Source organism: Pygocentrus nattereri, chromosome 14 (assembly GCF_015220715.1).
Source record: "Pygocentrus nattereri isolate fPygNat1 chromosome 14, fPygNat1.pri, whole genome shotgun sequence".
Classification (NCBI taxonomy): Eukaryota; Metazoa; Chordata; class Actinopteri; order Characiformes; family Serrasalmidae; genus Pygocentrus; species Pygocentrus nattereri.
This window is the reverse complement of record NC_051224.1, coordinates 13,149,059-13,167,361: the sequence shown is the minus strand read 5'-3', so window position 1 is coordinate 13,167,361 and position 18,303 is coordinate 13,149,059. Positions and strand designations below refer to the sequence as shown.

The 18,303-nt window shown below is 39.0% G+C and overlaps 1 protein-coding gene across 3 annotated transcripts in view; it reads right to left on the bottom strand.

The window, feature by feature from the left end:
• rnd2 (Rho family GTPase 2) overlaps nucleotides 1–14,949 on the bottom strand; it is a 29,907-nt gene extending 14,958 nt beyond the window's left edge. For all 3 annotated transcript variants that reach the window (XM_017686117.2, XM_017686127.2, XM_037544976.1), the window contains exons 1-2: nucleotides 14,525–14,949; nucleotides 12,913–13,000 (exon numbers count right to left, since the gene is read on the bottom strand). In XM_017686117.2, the coding sequence (XP_017541606.1) occupies nucleotides 12,913–13,000; nucleotides 14,525–14,626 (190 nt within the window). In that variant the 5' untranslated portion in view covers nucleotides 14,627–14,949. The remainder of the gene's footprint in view (nucleotides 1–12,912; nucleotides 13,001–14,524) is intronic.
• Nucleotides 14,950–18,303: the final 3,354 nt, after the last annotated feature.

Sequence of the window (18,303 nt, the reverse complement as noted above, 5' to 3'; positions counted from 1 at the left end):
GTTCAGTTGCTTGTTAACACAAATAGCTAATCAGCCAATCACATGGCCGCAACTCAGTGCATTTAGGCATGTAGAGGTGGTCAAGACAACTTGCTGAAGTGCAGACCGAGCATCAGAATGGGGAAGAAAGGTGATTTAAGTAACTTTGAACGTGGCGTGTTTGTTGGTGTCAGGCGGGCTGGTCTGAGTATTTCAGAAACTGCTGATCTACTGGGATTTTCACACACAACCAAGATGGTTGTGGTTCAAGATGATAGAAAGGCAACAGTAACTCAATTAACCAACCAAAATCTCAGACGAATGTTTCCAACAGCTTGTTGAAAGTGTGCCATGAAGAATTAAGGCAGTTCTGAAGGCAAAAGGGGGTCCAACCTTTTACTAGCAAGGTGTACCTAATAAAGTGGTGCGTGTGTGTGTGTTGTATTGTGTGTGTGTGTGTGTGTGTGTGTGTGTGTGTGTAGGGCTGTAAAACGACTAAATTTATTCACAATTAATCTCAGAATTTTATATAGTTAATCGCGATTAATCACTTTTTTTTATCTGTGTAAATGTTATAGAAAATAAGGATTTTTAAGTGAAATGTTACAATTAAAATGGTGAACACATTTTATGCTAAATGTAGTTAAGTTAAAAACTGCTGGGACAAGAGAAAACTAAGGGAGTTTTATTCACTCACATACTAGGCAGTGATACTGAACCTACAAAACAAAAATTGGATTTGTAATCGATTAGGGAGCTGCAGTCTCAAATATAATACTACTGTGTCTCAGTTCAGAGATGTGTAAAGAAAATAAAAACTAAATAAAACTTCAATTGTGCTGAAGTTGTATGCAGTCACAGCCTATAGGGCTTCACAGTACTGCGCAAAGAAAAATAAATTACACAAAGTTGGAGTTCATTAAAGACATGTAGCGTCATACCACAGTGCTACAGCATTGTAAACAGCATGTAAACATAGCTAGTGAGTAGACGCCAACTGGAGACTCATCTCACGCCGACTGGACATCACGTGATGTTCGCTGTCATGGTAACGTTTACTCTGAAGTTACTCCATGCATGCCATTGTGCATCGGATTACTTGTAGCGAGCAGGTAAACGAAGATTTTCATCAGATTGTTGAACAGAGTGAGAATAAACACCTCAGTCTGAATCTGTAATCTGACTGTTTTCAATTGGATTGGCAAAAATCTTTGATTGTAAACACAGACACTCACTCCTCTACTCTTAATGAGTTACTCCTAATGTACATATTAGGGCTGTCAAAGTTAACACAATAATAAGGCATTAATGCGATTTAAAAAAATTGTGCCATTAACGGCACTAATTATGTATGTATGTGTGTGTATATATATATATATATATATATATATATATATATATATATATATATATATATATATACATACATACACACACACACACACACACACACACACACACACACACACACACACATTATGTATGTATGATTTCTTCATACAGCATCAGAACATCAGAAACTATTTTTACTACACTAAACAACCTCTTTCACAATGTTAAATACACATACACATCATCAAAGGAAGTCAGAGAGAGAGAGACAGCTTGCAGTCTGCGATAGCATAGAACAGAAAGTCTCTGAAGACGTTATATAATCTGCAAGGTAAGACTGTGATAAGTAAATTAAACTGTAGACTGGCAAGTGTAATGTTTTTTTTTTATCTTTTCTACGAGGGACACAGAACCTTAACTCTAATTCCTTGATGACGATCCGATTATCACAGCACAACACTGTTTAAAATTCTCGTTTCTCAGTGAGAAAAATGATACTTGTTTTGTCCATGTACAGCAAACTCAGAACAATATCACACAAATCAGTACTCCCACTCCACCACCCACAGTCTTATAAAGTCTAATAAAATACACACCTGAGTGCAACGAAATTAATGATGTTAATTGGTCAAATGCTTTAAGGGAAAACTGTATTACACCAGAGTTCCTGTACCCCAGCCTTATAAAGCCATATACCTCCAAAACTGAAAAAAAAATAAACAAAACATATTTTATATGGGTAAAGTGTGAGTTGGCTTCTGTGTGATGAGGGAGTGATTGCTACACTTTGAAACTTTTACTTTGTTTGCATACTACTTCAAACTCTTTTTACATACTACAACCCTGTTTCCAAAGAAGTTGGGACACTGTGCAAAATGTATATAAAACCAGAATGTAACAATGTGCAAATCATCAACCCTATATTTAATTGAAAACAGTACAAAGACAACATGTCAAATGTTAAAATAAAATAGTTGATGTAAGCAAATCCTGTCTTTAAAAAGACATCTGGATTGATGCATACATTGTTCCAAAACCTGTATATATATATATATCAGTCAGCATTATTGGTCACCCATGCCATGCAAACTAATGGATTTTGAACTGTGTGCTTATAAAAGCTGGGTGGTCCCTCTGTTCTTTAGACTGGGTGACAAGCCAACTATGATTTCCAAAAAGAATTTAAAACGTTGATTCATCAGAGCACAGGACACTTTTCCATTTCGCCTCAGTCCATCTTAAATGAGCTCAGGTCCAGAGAAGGTGACATTTCTGAGCCCATGCAGTGATTTCCACCACAGAATACCTTTTTTTTTTTTTTTTTTAATGCAGTGCCACCTGAGGACCTGCAGATCACAGTCATCCAGTATGGGTGTTTGGTCTTTTCCATCACATACATAGATTTCTTCAGAATCTTTTAGTGATATTATGCACTGTACATGATGAAATCCTGCAGTCTTACAGAGTGGTGAACCCCTCCCCATCTTCACTTCGGAAAGACTCAGCCTCAGGATGCTCTTTTTATACACAATCATGTTACTGACTTATTGTCAATTAACCTTACTAGTTGTGAAATGTTTTTACACAGCTTTACCAGTCTTTTTTTTCCCCATCCCAGCTATTCTGGAATGTGTTTCAGGCATCAAAGGTAAAATCGGCCTCTATATTTAAAAAAAAAAAAAAGAATTTAATTGTCAGCATTTGATATGTTGTCTTTGTGCTATTTTCATATCATCGCATTCTGTTTTGATTTTCATTTTGCACAGCATCCCAACATTTTGTGTGTGTATTTATGCACCCCGCGACCCTGAGGGAGACGTGGCTTAGAAAATGTGTGTGTGTGTATTTATGCAGCACTTATGAAGCACTTTAAACTTTACTTGTATAGCGCCTTACTTTTCAAATAAAAATAAAGACTTCATTATTATTATTTTCCAGTTTTTCCTGTTTTTTATATAAACTGTAATAAACCAGCTTATGTATTCTGCCCCAAAGCCTCAGTCCTGTCGTGTTCCCAAACTTTTGATTGGCAGTGTGAGTGCTCTTGCTGTGCTGCCCTGCACCACAACACCTGGCTCTGTCAAGAAAACTCATCTCCTTGGAGAAATACAGCGGTGGACCGAACACCTGTAGATCCCGCAGACCCCTCGATGGACCAAGGCGAGCCTCAAGGCTCAAAGAAAGTGATAGACTAGACAATGAAATCAAACATGTCCCTCTTTCTGTCTCCTCTACAGCAGGAGAGTCAGAGAGAGAGAGAGAGAAAGAGAGAGAGAGGACGAGAGAGACTGTGCACTTTTGAAGTGGCGATCAAAGCTCTCGGTGATTTTTGTGCTGGCTTCGGGGAGTAGGCACAGGACTGCATGTCCCACAAGCCCCTGTGGCTGGTTGTCAATCAAAGAGAGTGAGAGAGGGGGGGGGAGTGCGCAGGCAGAAAAAAGGCCAGAGTAAAAGAGCAGCATCAGGGAGAAAGGTAGCCTCATATGTTTTATCTCAGTCTGATGGTTCACTTACCCAGCTGTGAGACCAAAATACACACACACACACACACACACACGTTATATATTGCTGTTCAAATGTTTGAAATCAATATTAACACACAACCAGTTTGGCTGCAGGACAGTGTAGAAAATATATATTTTTTTATACACAAGTTCAAAGTTATTTCAAATAATTAGTAAGAGACTTTGACACTTTAAATAAAAATGATGGAATGTATAAATGAGCTCAGGATGATGAACTGAGCTGTAGCTGGTTCTAAAGGGACTGAGAAAGCTGTATAATATCAATAATTAAGTTTTAATAACCTTAATATCCAGAACACTCATTAAACTTCAAACATGAAGACCAAATCTCAAGACAGATAACTTGGAGATAAGTAAATTACTTATCAAGTTCTCTGTTCACAGAATTCCTGAAATATGTTAAAAAAAGTGAATAGTTTGTAATATATACATTTATATTGTAAGTTATTGTACATAAAATAACAAAAGTTTCTAAAATGACGAGAACCTCTGGACAGTAGTGTATATATGACCCCCACAGTTGCTTTGCTGGCTCAGGTACTGGAGGCCTCAATCGAATTGAAGGGATAATGATTACAAAAGCAGCAAAATTAAGAGCAAAATGTGCTACCTAGTGTTAGAAAGCTAGGTTTAGATTGTGGATCATCCGTCCCCCAGCATGATAAAGACCCAAAGCACATATCAAAAAGCACAACAGAATGGTTGCAAAAGAAGAAGTGGACTGTTTTATACTGGCCAGCAATGAGTTCTGATCTCAACCCCATTGAAAATCTCTGAAGACAGCTGAAATCTGCCATAGGGAAGAGACATCCTGCAAACATCCAAGAGCTTGAAAAGTTTGCAGTGGAGAAGTGGGAAAAACTACCAACAGACAGATGCAACAAGCTTGTATGTGTAGTTCTACATTTACAGACTATAGTCCATCTGTTTCACTGCGTAATTTGTCACTTAAGCCCCCTTTTACCCTGTTCTTCAGTTGTCAGGACCCCCATGGACACTCACAGTGCAGGTACTATTCGGGTGGCGGATCATTCTCAGCACTGCAGAGACACTTACGTGATGGTGGTGTGTTGTGCTGGTACGAGTGGATCAGACACAGCAGTGCTGCTGGAGTTTTTAAACACTGTGTCCACTCACTGTCCACTCTATTAGACACTCCTACCTTGTCAGTCCACCTTGTAGATGTAAAGTCAGAGATGATGGCTCATCTGCTGCTGCACAGGTTGTGTTGGTCATCCTCTAATTCATCATCAGTGGTCACAGGATGCTGCCCACAGGATGCTGCTGGCTGGATATTTTTGGTTGGTGGACTATTCTCAGTCCAGCAGTGACACCAAGGTGTTTAACAACTCCAGCAGCACTGCTGTGTCTGATCCACTCAGACCAGCGCAACACACACTAACACACCACCAACACCACCACATCAGTGTTACTGCAGTGCTGAGAAATAAACTTCTGTTAACAGCAAAAAAAAAAAAAAAGCAGTCCTGTTTTTCTGTGGTTTTCCTACAATGTCAGGACATTTTTGTCCTGAAAATGTACAAAAACACACAGCGCTACACACACGCACACCATTCGCTGCATGTGTCTGTGTGTTTAAAGGGGACACAGATGTAGATCTGTCTGTTCTCTACAGCCGCTCTTTCTCTGATGCATAAACTTTATCCATGGATGCCCCCAGCTGCTCCTCTTCCCAGCCTGTGTGTGTGTTTGTGTTGAATGTGTGTCATTCTGTTTTATCTTTTTCATCTGCTTTTTTTTTTATCGCCTGGGGGCATTGTTGTCGTTAATACAGCAAAAAAACTAGCACAGAACAGCTTCGCTGCCTTCTTTCAGTGCATTAAATTTAAATCTGAAACAAATTCAGCTTTTTCTGTAGCTGCTATTTACAGGTTCATCGTTATGACTGATCTTGTGTCAGTGATATGAGAGGACGATAAACTTGTGTTGTTTAAAGGTGGCCTAAATCTGTTCTAGCAAATATTCTGAGCTACACTTCACTCATGCTGAAGCGATTCTCCTGCTGTGTGTGTATCTCTATGAGATGTCATTGCTGATTGTGGTGGATTCAGCTATAAGTACAAACACGCCAGTTTGATTAGCCTAGCGTACATGCTCGTACTTTATCAGTGCGTTTCAAAGACAAAGCATGGGTTAATGTTAGTGTGTGTGCCAGCATGCGCCAGTTTATGAGCCTGGGTGTCATTACCAATCGTCATAGCTTCAGCTAAAAGCCGAGAAACGCCAGTTTGATTAGCTTAACCACAACTGTGCCCTCACATACTTCATGATTAGCTTAACCACAAACACGCAGACACGTTTCATCATAACCACGACTGCAGCGCAGCTAATGTGATTTGTGTACAGTCGTATGCAAAGGTTTGAAGGACACATTTTGTTCATTTTTGAAGTGTAAATACATTAACACATTTTCTACAGGGAATAAAAGTATACATGGCATTTAACACAATTCAAATATAAAATTGCCATAACTGTTGCACAGGCCATATTTCACATTTCTTAATTTTTTGTGTGCAGACGTCGCCAACTTTCTGCAGAGTCAATACACACTAGCTTAAGAACAGCATAGAGAACTTCATAGAATGGGTTTCCATGGCCGAGCAGCTGCACCAAGCACATATGCAAAGCGTTGAATGCAGTGGTGTAAAGCGCTGCCACTGGATTCTAGAGCAGTGAAGACTTTTGTTCGTTCTCTGGAGTGACAAATCACGCTTCTCTGTCTGACTGCCAGGAGAACGGCAATTGTCTGACTGAATTGTGCCAAGTGTAAAGTTTGGTGGAGGGGGGATTATGGTGTGGGGTTGTTTAACAGGAGCTGGACACGGCCCCATAGTTCCAGTGAAAGGAACTCTTAATGCTTCAGCAGACCAGGAGATTTTGGACAATTTCATGCGCATGTTTGGGGATGGCCTTTTCCTGTTCCAACGTGACTGCGCATCAGTGCACAAAGCAAGGTCCATAAAGACATGGATGAGCAAGTTTGGTGTGGAAGATCTTGACTGGCCTGCACAGAGTCCTGACCTCAACCTGATAGAACACCTTTGGGATGAATGACAGCGGAGACTGTGAGCCAGGCCTTCTCGCCCAACATCAGCGTCTGACCTCACAAATGCGCTTCTGGAAGAATGGTCAAAAATTCCCATAAATACACTCCTAAACCTTGTGGAAAGCCTTCCCAGAAGAGTTAAAGCTGTTATAGCTGCAAAGGGTGGGCTGGCATCATATTAAACCCTATGGATTAAGAATGGGATCTCGCTCAATTTCATATGCGTGTGAAGGCGTGTGAAGGCAGGTGAGCGAATATGTTTGGAAATATAGTGTATGTGAAGCTGGCTTAATCCCCAAACTAAGAGCCTTCTTGCAATCTGGGAAGAAAGACAGTGTCCAAGTTGTCCAATCGTATCATAATTGGGGAGGGGGGGGGGAGGGGGGTTGGGGGGGGGTGAAAGGAAACAGAAAAGTGAATTGGAAACAACTGCAGCAGACACTTCTGCAGTTTCTTATCTTGTTGCCTACGAGAAGCCACAGAGCCATTAAAAATACCTCTTTTTAGATTTTTCTTTCCTATGAGGGTGGTGTTGACTCAGAATATGTGCACAGCGTGTACGCGATCTCAGGGTTGAGTTTGCGTCCCTGAGTGCTCATTTTGAAGGGCAGAATCCAAGTAAAAGGGCAGATCTGAAAACAAAAATATAGGAGAGGTGGAGGATGTTAAAATGAAAGGCCAGATAGCACTTGAGAGACTTGGAAGCTTCTATACAAGCAAAGTAGAGGAGTAATCAGGAGTACATAAACACTACGCAGAGTGGAAGCCACATGGGCACAAGAGGAGAGGGAGAAAGAGAGGTTGTTAATGTGACAAATGATGTCACAACATGTTTTCCTGAGTATTTAATTGAGGTCATCAGTATTGAACAGTGTCATAAAAGGTTATCTGAGGTTTACAAACAAGGGGACAATGGACAAAACAATTAGGGGGCAGTGACTTTTTATTACATTTTTACGCCTGTCATTATTATAAACTTTTAACTGACTAGCTAATTTTAGCTCATTGCCATAAAAAATAAATACACGCCATGAGAAGTCTAGACTTTCATCAGCATATTTGGACATATTTGTATCTATATGCTGGTAAATAAAGTGATATCATTTAACAAGTGACACCTAAAAGAAAAAAAAATCTTTTATATAACTGAAATAAACAGAAATGCAATTTCCTTATGTGGAAAATGTAAGTATGCCCCTATATATAATTAGTTCTTCAAATGTGTCAAATCAGCATCAGGTGCACTCAATGAGGTGCTAATAATTAGAACACCATTAGATAATATCTTGAAAGAACCGGTCTAATTTAGACCTCACATATCTGATCTTTGTTATTGGAGTTTGGGGCATCATCTTGCCTAGATTGAAAGAGCTCTCTGAGGTTTTCGGAAAGATGGCTGAAGATGTCCATGAGACTGTAAAGGGGTTTGAGAAGTGTTTCCAAAATACTAGAAGTCAGTCCTTCCACTGTTCAAAAGGTCATCTACAAATAGAGAAGATATAAAACCACTGGCAACCTGTCCAGGCCACCCCATCACATTTAACCCAAGAGAAGACCATAAGATGCTAAAAGAAGTGTTTAAAAACTTAACATTTCATCACAGGGGCTACAGCTTTTGCCACTGTTACTGTAAAAGGGCATGCATTTACCATTAGAACAAGTCCCCACAAATTTGACCTACATAGGAAGGTGCACCATATGGAAGCAAAAAGAACAACAGAGCAAGACGAATGTTTGCTAATGATTATGGAACAATGTGCAATGGACAGGCAAGTCAAAGATTGAGGCAGCTTAGCTCATTTCTAACCAGCTACCAATAAAAGCTGGTTAAGTGTTTCTGTTATAGGATGACAAACAGTCAGTAAATGTAGCTTAAGGGTCTTTCTTATTGTTCAATGCTTCCATTTTAAGACAGGCAGTCGAGACAGTCTGATAAGTTTCATTTACTCATCAGCCCCTGTGAATGTTAGCTAATGTTCCTCTGTAGCAAGGGACTCACAAAGCACTTTGGTGCACAGTCAGCTGGTGTAGTGATCTGTGGTGTTCACTTGAAACTACAAGTGTGTAGTTGGAAAGTGCCCTCAAAATCATTTTGGACTTCCATTTTATGATTTGGTAAAAGAAGTGTTTGGTGTTTTGATGACACCCATGATACACTAGATAGAAAAGTACTGTGACATAATCGAAAATGATAACAATAACGATAACACAGTGACTACCATATCGTCCACCCTTAGAGATGATCTAGTATATTTGTGTCAGATAAGGCATTCAGGCTCCTTTTTGTGACCGTACTTCTTTACAACAAGCTGATTGGTCTGTGACAGACAGCATAACCAAACTGTCCACTCAGCTGCTTTGACATGGTGACATTTCCTCACAAAGAACTATGTCATGGCACTCTCAAAGACAGACACGCAGGGACCTCATTATCATGCAACATAATCGCTTGCTAATTATTGGCCTGATTCTCCAGATGGTCAGCACAGCCAGACACACACACACACACACACACCAAATACTGTGAATAGTCTATATAGTGTGAAAGCAGAAGGCATTTAATTCTACCTGTGTTTCCTTGGCCTTGTCCTTGACTTGAATTCACTCAAAGCTGCATGATATCACTGTAGTACCATAAATATTACAATCCTATCTCAGGCCACAAGTGTCCAGCCTGTACTGAAACACTGATTTGCCCCTGGCCTTAATTCTGTCAGATTACAGGATGTAACAGTTTCAATTCCGCATCAAAAGACATGAAAAAAATTTTGAAGCAGTGTTGAAATTGTAAAAACTGTACTGACGACACATTTCTTTCCCACTTTTGCCACCGTTTGTGGAAACCACAAAGCATGAAAACTATAAACAATAACTTAGTACATACACACTGGGACCTGTATAAAATCTTTTGATTCAAGACATTTCAACATAAAATATTAAAAACTTGAATCCTGTAGAATCTGAAAATATGTCTAACACTTTTGGTATATCAAAATACCAGAGTTACAAAGGCTATTTTCACTCAAGGTAGCATTGTAATCAGCAAGGTTCTTTGTGCAACATTTGGTTTTTAGTTTGTTCTTTATTAATATAGATATTCCTCAGGAAGGGCCATGCATTTTCATACTGCTGTTGACTGCATTTAGTTCTTTTATTTATTTAAACCAACTAACACTATGTTGACATCGTATTCTGCCTTTGGGCAAATCAAATTGCCTAATTTGACCTGGGAGGTCATTGATGCGCTCATCATCATATCAAATGTTCAAAAATTCATATTGATGAAGAGCGTTATTCGGTAAAATATGTAACTTTACCCCCCTATAAACAATATGAGGTATAACCTATTTTTGCAACGAATGTTAGGATGTATTGTATATATTACTGTCTCACTATCAATCTTCTTTTTAGAACATGCAAATGAGGCTATTTTAAATTAAACGACTGTTACTTTTTAAGCTGTAACAATCAGAATATTTTTTCTGTGTTCGATTTAGTGCACATCTGTCCAGAAAATGATATTGTTGCTGTCAGAACAAACACTCACATCTCCATATTTGTCCATTTGTACATATTTAAACATGTTTCCATTTACACTGTGTCTAAATTTCATAATGAATGGGCCAAAAGAAATTTTCAAAATATATTGGAAAAAACGCTTGGTTACAATGACTTATGTTAAAAGCAAAGTATGTTTTTGCCTTCTCTTGTAAAGTTATTAATTAAGGTTTTGTTTTAAACTTGGTATGAGTGTTAACATCAAAGATTCTTGTATGGGAAAAAAATCCCAAAACAGTTTTGACCATGTTTTGGCCTTGGCTTTTTACTCCCTTTGCAGTCTGATCATGGGGCACAACTGTTTATCTGCCAGCGAGGAGCCTGGACCGGCACAGTAAACATTACAAAATGCAGGGCCAATAACACCAAGCTGTCACATAGCCTGTTTGTTTTAGACTCTGCAAAACTGAAAGTTCACAGATATCCAGACCAACCTTGGACTTGGGAGTCCATTCCCAAGGCCAAAGGGGCATTAGTGACAAAATATATGCTCTAACAGGGCAAGACTGGTCTGATCAGTCCTCCAGAGAGAACCGCAGTCCAGCATGGGAACATTTTCCCACAGAAAATGGAAACAGAATATGAGAAAAATGCCTGAAATAACTTTATTGCAGGGTGAGGAAATACCCCACTGGCCTTAAGTGAGTGTTTTATAGGTCACACTCGCTGAGAAACCTCTAAATGCATGTGTCTGTGTGTGTGTCAGGGCAAGTGCGTAAACAGCATTCCAGCGTAACACCCGGTGTGCCAAGATCCACTCTGACAACCCTATACACACACACACACACACACACACTTCACATGCAGAGCTGCTGCAACACTTACATGTCATCCAACCTACATACGTTTCTGAGGCTCATGTTGACACACCAATATCCCAGTATAAACATCTTAAACATCTTTCCAAACTGTTGCAATATTGTAAATGACATGCAAATCTGTAAACTGACACTATGAAAATACACATATTTAAAGGCAACACTGATATAAACATTTTTGTCACCAATAACTAGTTAACAGCGGCTTATTGTTCGTGGATGTCCCTCTACTTTAAATAAAAAACATGTTTAACAACTGGACTATATCTGAAATACTTTTCTTCAGACTGCAACTGAATATGGACTGAAGCATCCCTGACTCGGCCATTCTGCTAAACGTGCTCGTGTTAACATGATCTGTATGTTGCATTATTTGTGCTTCATATGAAGATTACTGTATGAACCGGTATACTGCCTATGACTACCAATAGTGATACCAATTTTAAAGGGAAAAATCCTGACAAACAATAATATCAGCTGATATCATGTTTTAATGTATTCATATATTTTATGTATTTTTGACTGATATGATTGTCAGTTGTCAATTGTCAAATTTCTTAAACAGCAGAAATACTACATAGTCTTACATAGTCTTAAATAAAATAAACAGAACAAGCTACTTGTAAATCTAACCTTAATAGAGCTAGACATTCCTGAATGTGGTTCTTGGGCTACATTTAAAGAGACCTAACTGGTGCTTTGTTGGCTGGAAAACCTTAGTATGGGACTATATTATCAGTAAAAACAGTAGCCATCAGGTCCTAATAGCAATATAAATTAGGCCTTTTGCCTGCTGATCTTAATCAGGCGGTCAACGGAGCTTTTTAGACTCAAGCTGTTCTCCAGTATAAAGGGATCAAAGCACGCTTACAAGAAACAATGTTTCTATAAAAAAGCCTCTCAGAAGGCATGTTCAAAAAGGTTTTGCCATTCATTTGCTCTGAAAAGAAATCGTGCTTTGAGCAAGTTTTCCAATAAACTCAATAACAGAAAGAAAAGGCAAGACAAGGGAATCAGAAGAGACTGCAAGGAGGCTACATATACCCTGTTCAGTTCATGTGTAAAGTTCTTTGTATTTATTTTACTCAAGAACACCAGAATGTTCAGTTGACACTGGGTTACAGTGCTACAGTATCTCTGTTGTATTAATTTTACTGCATTTGTAAACCTTCAGAAACAAATGTTGTACTTATATTGTAATTGCGTCTGTATCCACATTGGCAGGAACAGATATGAACAATATCAGATATCATCATCAGTCCATAATTCCCATATTGGCACATCCCTGATTCAAGTTCATGCTTTCTCTCTCTTTCTCTCTCTCACACACAGGTGGTGTGCAGGCAGTGCAAGTACGAACAAAGGCATGCAAACAGTAGACATGGCTCCAAGATTTGTTACACAAAATGGAACTTCTCATGAAAACAATATCCAATATAAAAGCAGCATCCAAATAAAGAACTCATCACTACAGTACACAGATATCCACCTTTGTAACTAGAACCTCTAGAAGATGAAACTGACCTTGAGCTTGAGATGACCACAGACCCTTAGCTATGTTCCAATGGCAGCATTCACTAAATCAGTTGATTACTGGGTGATGTCACCATTACAGATGCAAAAAAAGCCTTACCTGACGTGTCCCACATATTCAGTTCAATCCGATGTTTGTCAATCTCAAAGCTTGCAGTGTAGTTCTCGAACACTGTGGGCACGTAGCTCTGGAACAACACAAGCAAACAAATAACTTCAACCAGGCCGCATGGGCCGTGCCATAAACACTGGAAATCACTTTGTGTCCTTCTTTTCTGTGACTTATATGCTCACTGCTCAGAAGTGGGTAGAAGAGCCTAAAACCATTCTGAAATCTCATTACTTCAAAGAAATAATCACTCAAGTAGAAACAAAAGGAAAGAAAGTATCAGGTCAAGAAACTCCTCAAGTGCTGGGTTCCCTATAGACGTGCAGTGGAACGTCTAACAGCATAGGAAGAGAAGTTTATCACAGGCTGTTGCTCTCTTTTTGAGATCATTTGGGTCATTGGGATGAAATAAAATGCTAAGAGCAACAGCAAAGCAGCATGTTCTTTCTCCTTAAAAGGCATACATACATTATACTGATAGCAAGTTAAGTGGGTACTGTTAAAGAGAAAATTCTATCATATTTTTCCACTATCATTTTTTCATTTGGAATGATTTAGTGTGAAATCAGCAGTTCTAGATAAACTTATCAATTCAGAATTATTCGCAGTGGTGGTGATAGGAACCAGACATCTGAAGTGTTAAATGCCTCTAAAGGTTAACACAAAGAGGGACATTACGTGAGGTGGGTAGCCAGAGACACTGTTTTGAGAGGGATTTGGCCTAAAATGTATTTTTAAAAATACATTCATGGTGCAGAGGAACATGCAGGGTGTGGCGAGGTACAGTAGTCCCCAAAGAAAACTCATTATTTGTTTATTAATATTTGAACTTTATGAGCATTACACATAAATACACAGAAGGGACATTTAGCTTCACTTGTCTTTCTGGCTAGTGAATAAAATGGCTATATTTCCGCTGTTCGTAATGCAGCTACGTCAGTTGCTATTACCACCACTGTGAACAAATTCGAGTCAATAGGTTTCCTTATTCACCATTTCATACCATCAAAACACTCTAAATGACCTTGTTTACGAATGAACAGTTGAATAATGTAGAAATATTAAAAAATATGTGGAGTTACCCTTGAATAGCATTATCGTTTAGAAACTTTTTGAAAGTTGTAGTTTCAAAGTTAGCTGTACACACAGATAGTTAGCTTCGAGCTGGGGTCTAAAAAACTACAATGCCCATGCAACACAACTCTTGGCAGGCTAAAACAATTCGAGCTGGCAGGGAACAGAACAATTAATAGTGCGGAGTTTATGAGCTAGAGCAGTGAGAAATGTTACTCGGTGAACTATTTTTGTGCATTAGACAAAAATACACCCAATAAACTCGCAGAAACACAACTGCACATATAGAAAGTCCAGAACTTAACTGGGCAAGTCTGCCATACAGTCTCTCAAACCTGAGCCTCTCAGGTGGCTACAGTCAAGTGCACATGAGTTACGACTTACAGATTTAGGGATTTTTACTGCGTGTAGTCTTTTGTACGACAGCAAATGTAGTTTAAAACTATCTACGTGAATAATTCCATGTACTGAAGACATAGCATGAAGACATAACTGGTCAGTCATATTTCCAGTCTCCAGGTTAGCTTACCTCAGGGTAGCTGTCTTTGGCGAACACGTGCAGCAGCGCCGTTTTGCCACACTGAGTGTCGCCCACCACCACGATCTTACAGCGGCTGCCCTGCCCTTCCATCGCCCGCACCGGCAACAACCGTCACCGCCTAGAACTCCTTGCGCTCGCTCAGGACACCAACCACCGCCCGCTAATACCGGAGACACCCGTCAGTGACCGAGGCTGAGAAGGCGAGTGGGGAGAAGTGGAGTGGGAGTAAGTAAGAAGAGTGGGAGAGACAGAAAACGTAAGAGAGAAAGAGGGACGGGTGGAGAAAGAGAGAGATAAGAGAGAGGAAACGAGACAGATAGAGAGCAGGGAGGAAGAGAAACGGGAAAGTGATAGCACGAGAGAGAAAACGAGAGACAGAGTTCCCACAGTGACACCTCGCTCCCTTTTGACACTTCGCGTCCTCAGTCTGCCGTGTGGGTCGTGCCCCGCCCCCTGATCTGAATAGCCACGCCCAAAGAATGCCCGACGTCCAATGAAATCCCCAGACGGTCCTCATCCCTCGCTTTTGTTCTCATTCATTCCTTTGTGTGAGGCCGTATGGTGGATATTAATGGCTGTTCATTTTCTGTGGGCGCCGGTCTGAGAGGACTGGGGTATTACTGATCACTCCATTGATTTAGGTGATGGAAGCTAAGCTAAGCTTTAGAAAACTAATTATAGTTTTTAGTGATTTATTATTCAGGACCTCGTAATAAACTCCCTGAAGAAAACATTAGACGCATTCATCATTTATTCTTCAACACTTCCTTTAACATTCTAGCATCCAGGTGCCAATCTTGTCAGGTAAGGATTATACCAGTCTCCAGAGAGATTACCAGAGAGAGAGAGAGAGAATCCTATCCATTTTTGCCCACTCGTCCACTAACTTTGTGCTTGTCTGCATGTCTGAGCAGAATGCAGGATTGACATTCCCACATTCCAGGATGACAACTGTAGAGTGTCTGTATGTGTCTGGTGGACATAAAGAACATAATGGAAAACTGGGACTGTTTGACTGATCAGCAAAATCACCAGACCTCAATACTGAATCTCAGCTAGGAACAGCAGGTGAAATGCTGAAACAGGCAAACACAAACCATGGCTGAAATCTGCTCCCAGTTTGTGGAAGACTAGACAGGAACCACGAGAAGTTAAAGGAAAGGGGACATGTCATCAGGTATTAGAAAACAAATAATGCATGTGGTTAAATTTAATAGAAAACATACAATTTCTGTGTTTATTTTACTTAGAATTTTATTTTAAACACTGAATTTTATATCAAACAAAAATTAAACACTTTTTTGTTTTTTTCTGTTATAAAAAATTGAAAAGGTTACAAGGGACAGGTACCAAAACATTAGAAACTGATATATCTATGAGTAGGCTTTAATTAGTAACTTAATTATTAAATAAATTAATAAGGCAAATAAGGGAAAAATATGTGGTCTAATAAACAAACAGTACTGTCCAGAATTTTTTAGAAAGATTGTTGTCTTTTCTTTCTTCATTGGTGTAGTGATGGTATGTTTTTTAGAGCATCAGATGCTGATGATAACCCGTAGGCTGTGTCCTGTACTACATCTGACTCAGACAAAAGCACTGGTGTGATATTGTAAGCAAAACATTGGGCAATAAGAGAAAACCCTTTCATAACAAGAGAGCCTCTTTCAATACAAAGGCCACCACACCCTGACCAGCCCAACCTCGAGAATGATGTTCACTTTAGGTAAAGTTGGAATAGGCACACTTTTGAGTTGATCTCTGGGCAGAGATTGCTGGCATTCCTGAATGAACTGCCATAAAGTCTCTCTTTCATCCTGACTGTCAGGAATTTCAGGCCCAGGCCTGGGCTTCTTGGTCTGGCAGGTTAGGCTTAGACAATTCTTATTCCATATATGTACTTTGATACATATTATTATGACATATGTACATATCGTTGCTGTGGGAACAAAGCCTTGTATCTCCAAAATGGTAACTTTACAGTAGAAGAATAAAACCTACTTTACTTTTAATGTAAGTCAATGGAACCAGACTTTTTTCCAAGTAATTTTGGGATGTTTCTTTTGGTCCATTTATCATGAATTTTGCACACAATGTAAAGGGCAACAGGCATTTTCAAATTATGGCAAAAACTGAAAAACGACTAAAATGGAGATACAAGGTTTTGTTCTGACAACAGCAATATATTACACATGTTGGTCATATATAACCCCATTTCCAAAAAAGTTGGGATGCAGTCCAGAGTGTAAATAAAAATAGAATGCAATGATATGGAAATCATGTAAACCATATTTTTAAAGGAAAATACTACAAAGACAACTAATCAAATGTTAAAGCTGAGAAATATTATTGTTTTTTGAAAAATATATGCCCATTTTGAATTTAATGGCAGCAATACATTCCAAAATGTTTACTACACTTTACCACTGTGTCTCGTCACTTCTTCTTTTAACAACATTCTGTAAGTGTTTGGGAACTGAGGAGACCAATTGCTGTAGTGTTGAAAGTAAAATATTTATAATATAATATGTGCAGAATGTGGTTTGACATTGTCTCGCTGAAATAATCAAGGCCTTCCCTGAAAAAGTCATCATCTGGATATGATATGATATGATGCCAAAACATGTATATCATGTATCGTTTAGCATTAATGGTGCCTTCACGATGTGCCAGTCATCCATGCCATGTGCACTAATGCACCCCTGGACCATCATGAATATTGGCTTTTGAACTGTGCACTGATAACAAGCTGAGGGGTCTTTAGCCCAGAGGACACAGTGTCCGTGATTTCCAAAAAAATGTACATGTTGATTCATCAGACCACAGAAGACTTTTCCACTTCATCTCAGTCCATTTTAAATGAGCATGGGCCCAGAGAAGGTGGCAGTATTCCTGGATCCTGTTTATATCTGGTTTCTTCTTTGAGTTTTAACTTACATTTGTGGATGCAGCGATGAAGTGACATAGACAGTGGTTTTCAGAAGTGTTTCTGAGCCCATGCAGTGTTTTTCACAGTAGAATCATGTCTATCTTTAATGCAGTGCCGCCTGAGGACCCAATGATCATGGCCAACATGTACTGTTTTGTTGCCCTGTCCTTTGTATACATAGATTTCTCCAGATTCTGTGAAAATGTTAGTATGTACTGTAGATGATGAAAAGCAAAAGTTCTTTGCTGCTTTATGTTGAGAAACTTTATTCTTGAGTTGTTGCACTATTTAATCATGCAGTCTTTCACAGATTGGTGAACTCCTCCTCATCTTTACTTCTGAAAGCTTTTTTTTACACCCAATCATGTCACTGACCTGTTGCCAATCAACCACCAGGTGTTTTTTTTATATATATATATATACATATATAAAACCCTAACCCTAACCCATTACACAACTTTAACAGTCTTTTGTTGCCCCGTCCCAACTTTTTTGGAAAATGTTGTTAATATCAAATTCAAAATGGGCATATATTTTTCAAAAAACACTAAAATTTCTCAGTTTCAACATTTGATATGTTGTCTTTTCACTATTTTCAATTAAATGTAGGGTTTAAATAATTTGGATGTCTTTTTGTTTTTATTTACATTTCGCACATCGTCCCAACTTTTTTGGAAATGAGATTGTAAAATAAATACATAAATAAAGACATTATTATTGCACACACTGCTTTCATTTATATAGTACATGTAGGACTTATTATTACATGTATGTTATTTTGAATAACATCATTTTTACTGTCCTTGCGTGATCGTTACTGTTTGAATTCCCTCATTAC